Source organism: Myzus persicae, unplaced genomic scaffold, assembly GCF_001856785.1.
Source record: "Myzus persicae strain clone G006 unplaced genomic scaffold, MPER_G0061.0, whole genome shotgun sequence".
Taxonomy (NCBI): domain Eukaryota; kingdom Metazoa; phylum Arthropoda; class Insecta; order Hemiptera; family Aphididae; genus Myzus; species Myzus persicae.
Genome location: NW_019103859.1, coordinates 251,100 through 254,864, shown reverse-complemented (window position 1 = coordinate 254,864; position 3,765 = coordinate 251,100). Strand labels below are relative to the sequence as shown.

The 3,765-nt window shown below is 28.0% G+C and overlaps 1 protein-coding gene across 1 annotated transcript; it reads left to right on the top strand.

Moving 5' to 3' along the window:
- Positions 1-4: 4 nt before the first annotated feature.
- LOC111035522 (methionine--tRNA ligase, cytoplasmic-like) lies at positions 5-2,045 on the top strand (the record flags this gene model as incomplete). The annotated part of the gene is made up of 7 exons (XM_022317167.1): positions 5-14; positions 76-289; positions 409-645; positions 707-890; positions 958-1,122; positions 1,229-1,387; positions 1,796-2,045. Coding segments are annotated over 7 exons (1,128 nt in total), but the record flags the coding sequence as incomplete, so codon positions are not given.
- Between the last annotated feature and the right edge of the window lie 1,720 nt (positions 2,046-3,765).

Genomic DNA, 3,765 nt, shown 5'->3' with positions numbered 1-3,765 from the left:
TATAATGGCAACAGGTTTGTGGTTTTAAAAAAAATTAAGCTTAACCTGTTTTATTTATGTATATTTATGTTTTAGAATACTTAAACTACGAAGATGGTAAATTTTCTAAATCTCGTGGTATTGGAGTATTTGGGAATGATGCTCAAGATACAGGATTGCCTGCTGATGTTTTCAGATTTTACTTATTGTTTGTGCGTCCTGAATCTCAAGATAGTTCATTTAGCTGGGCTGATCTAGCCACTAAAAATAATTCTGAACTGTTGAACAATTTAGGAAACTTTTGTAATAGGTGATTAGTATATAGTATATAAAGAGTATATATTTTTGCACACATATAATTTTTTATAAAAATAATATGCTGTCTTACATAATTATTAGTTACTAATTTCTAAAAAAAAAATATTTCAGAGCTTTATCGTTCTTAGAAAAGTTTTTTGATTGTGTTATTCCTGAAATTCAATTAGGAAACGATGAACTCACTTTATTAGCATTAGTAACGCGTGACCTCAAAGAATACACAAGTATGTTAGACAAGGCTAAACTTAGAGATGGTTTACGACTCATACTTTCGATTTCTCGCCATGGTAACCAATATATGCAGTTCCAAAAACCATGGGTGTTAATAAAAGGATCAAGTGAAGAAAAGTAATTAAAGTATTATTTATTTTACACGGCTAACATTTTTGTATAATATTGTATATTTCAGAATCAGAGCAGGTACAGTCATAGGACTGAGTTGTAACTTAGCTTGTTTACTAGCCGTCATGTTACAACCTTATATGCCACAAACTGTTAATATAATTGCAAAACAGTTGAACGTTGATATTTCTACATTTCTATTAAATAACTTTGTATCAGTTTTCTTGCAACCTGGCCATAAAATTGGAAAAGTATTAGTCAACAATAAATTGATGCCTATAAACAATAAAAACTAATTTATTTTAATTTACAACATAGCCAGCTCCATTATTTGAAAAAATTGATCCATCAGTTGTCAATCAATTGAAAAGCCGGTTTTCTGGGAAACAGAAATCTCAGGAAAAAGAACTAGCAGTGGCTTCTGGACTGGATCTTAAACAAATTACAAGTGTGGAACAAATGGAAGAAGCTATTTCTAAACAAGTAAGCAAACCTATTTTATTGAATGTTAAAGTTATCTACATTGCAATTTGATTTTAATTATTAAAAAAAAAAAATTATAATTTATATTATACTTACTTAACAATAGGGAGATATGGTTCGGCAATTAAAGCAAAGTGGAGCTCAAAAAAGTGATTGGGAACCATATGTCAAAGCATTATTGGAGATGAAGAAAAGCTTAGAACAAATGAAATTAGCATCTAATCCAATATCTATAGATGACTTAGAAGAGGAAATTTCCAAACAGGTAATTATATAGCAATTTATAGTTATTTATCAATAAGTGTTCTACCTTAAAATAGTGATCCAAAAAGTATAACATAAATTCATATAGTACATAACAACTATAACACACATTATTATTACATATTTATTGTTGATGCTAATAATTTGAAAAGTTGATCAATAATTATGCATGTTAGTTTTAATTGTATCATGTTACTACACAAATTCTAAAAACAATTTCTCACGGAAATATTAAATAATATGTGTATAAATGAAAAAAAAAAACATTCATGCTTGCAAATGTCAATTCAAGCGGTTTCAATATTTTCAGTGTATTTAAACAACCCACAGTGGTTTAGAGTGCATATTAATATTTACGTAATTTTTATTATATTATCATATTTACTAAATTTGAAATATTTATTAACAGGGCGACAAAGTACGAAAATTAAAGGAAGCAAAAGTTGAAAAAAGTGAATTACAGCCTGAAATTGATTTACTGATACAATTGAAAACTAAACTGTCCATATCAAAAGGCATACCAGTTGAAAACGGACAAAAAAAGAAACAAAAACCAACTAAAAAATAAACTTGACTATAATTTTTATTGTGTTGAAATTTGTTCCTGTATGTTATGAGATAAGATTACAATAAAATAAAAAAAATTGTCGGTCCTGTTACTTAAATTTATATTTTTCCAATTAAAAATTCAGTTAACTTTAATTCCTTTTACTTTATGTTTTTCTTCAAAATACATTTGTTTTATCCTACTATTGTTATAACTGAATATATTACATACACATTTTTTTTCATTTATGGTTGAATAGTTAACAATTTTAAGATCTGTAAAATATAATATAGGTATCAAATAAAGATTTCCGATATTATACAATAAATATTGTTTACAAATAAACCAGTTAATACACATTTAATAAATGATTAATATGTCGGTATGTATTAAATATTATTAATCATCACTTATAATAATAACATTAAATAAATAGTTTTGGACAAAGTACTTAAACTCAAGTCCAAACACTGAAAGCCAAGTCTCATTTTACATTCATAGTCATAAGTCGATTTAAGGTTTGATGCTGTCCAGGTCTTATGAAAAATTTGAATTATATATTATAATTATGTGCAATGACTCCATATTTTCTTTATTTCTATAATTATTTAGTGTATTCTATTTAATGTTTGAGTAACTTTTGAACCACTGAATTGTTTTCAATAATTTAAGTTGTATCAATATAATATTTTTTTTGTTCATATAAATGGTTGTCATTTGTTACATATTATGATAGATTCTATTATAATAAGTAGAAATATTTTGACTGAAACATTTTTTTGCAAGTAAATTTACAAATAAAACAAATCTTTGGCAAGGGCAGGATAGCTAGTCAATCATTAATATAACGTGAAATGTATTAATTTATTATAATGTAAATTAGAAGTTACACGTGTAACTACTAACTTGCAATAAGGTCACAGGGATAATGGTAAATAATTGCAAGGTATGTTTATAAAAATAGTAGGTAAATAATAAGCTGTGGTTGGTTTTCAATTTCCAGCACAATAGTGCCAAAGAATAAATCTATTTATTTAAGATAACTTCATTTAGTATTCAAGTTTATCAGCATTTTGGAGATGTCTTAAAAGATTTATTTTAGTTTTGTAACTGTATGACTGCACTGCCTGTACTACAGTATTTGAAAACTTATCCGTAAGCCCAAGAAGTCAATAAGTTCAGTATTTCAGTATTTCGATAATAGGTAAGTATTGAACACACTATGAAAAAATACTTGGTTATTGTAGTAAAAATTTAAAAAGCTCCTCGAGTAAAAAGTATATATCTGACGGTAAGGGCGGAGTGGCCGGTCTGGAAATGGGAATTTTTCAGACGGCTTGGACCATATTATGGCATGGTGGCCTGGCCATTTTGTAAGATTTTTTTTTTTTAATTCACAAAATATTAGTAAATGCTAAATGCGTCAAAAATTTGTTTCCATTAAATTATTGTATTACAAATATTATGCTATGTTTAGGTACGCATGCGTAAAACACCGAAAAGACCCTTCGTAAGACTATAACATAAAGACTAATGAATATTGATTTCCACTAATTTATATTTTTGCACCATCGTTCTTTACTCTTTAAAAATTTAAAATTTATAAGTTTCTTTAAAAACTAATGTGGCCGCTAAACTAGATTTGATCTCCGAACTAGTTGGTATTAAGGGTGGGATCGGCCCTCGAAGGGCGGGCGTAGGTTAAGTCGTTAAGAGTTAAGACACCCGTAAAGTTGCGTGTTAATCGTTTTTGTCCTTGCCTTTGTGTGTGAACTATATAGCTTAGGTATGAAATCATCAAACTCCCCCTCCCCCTTTTTACTAGACCCCGT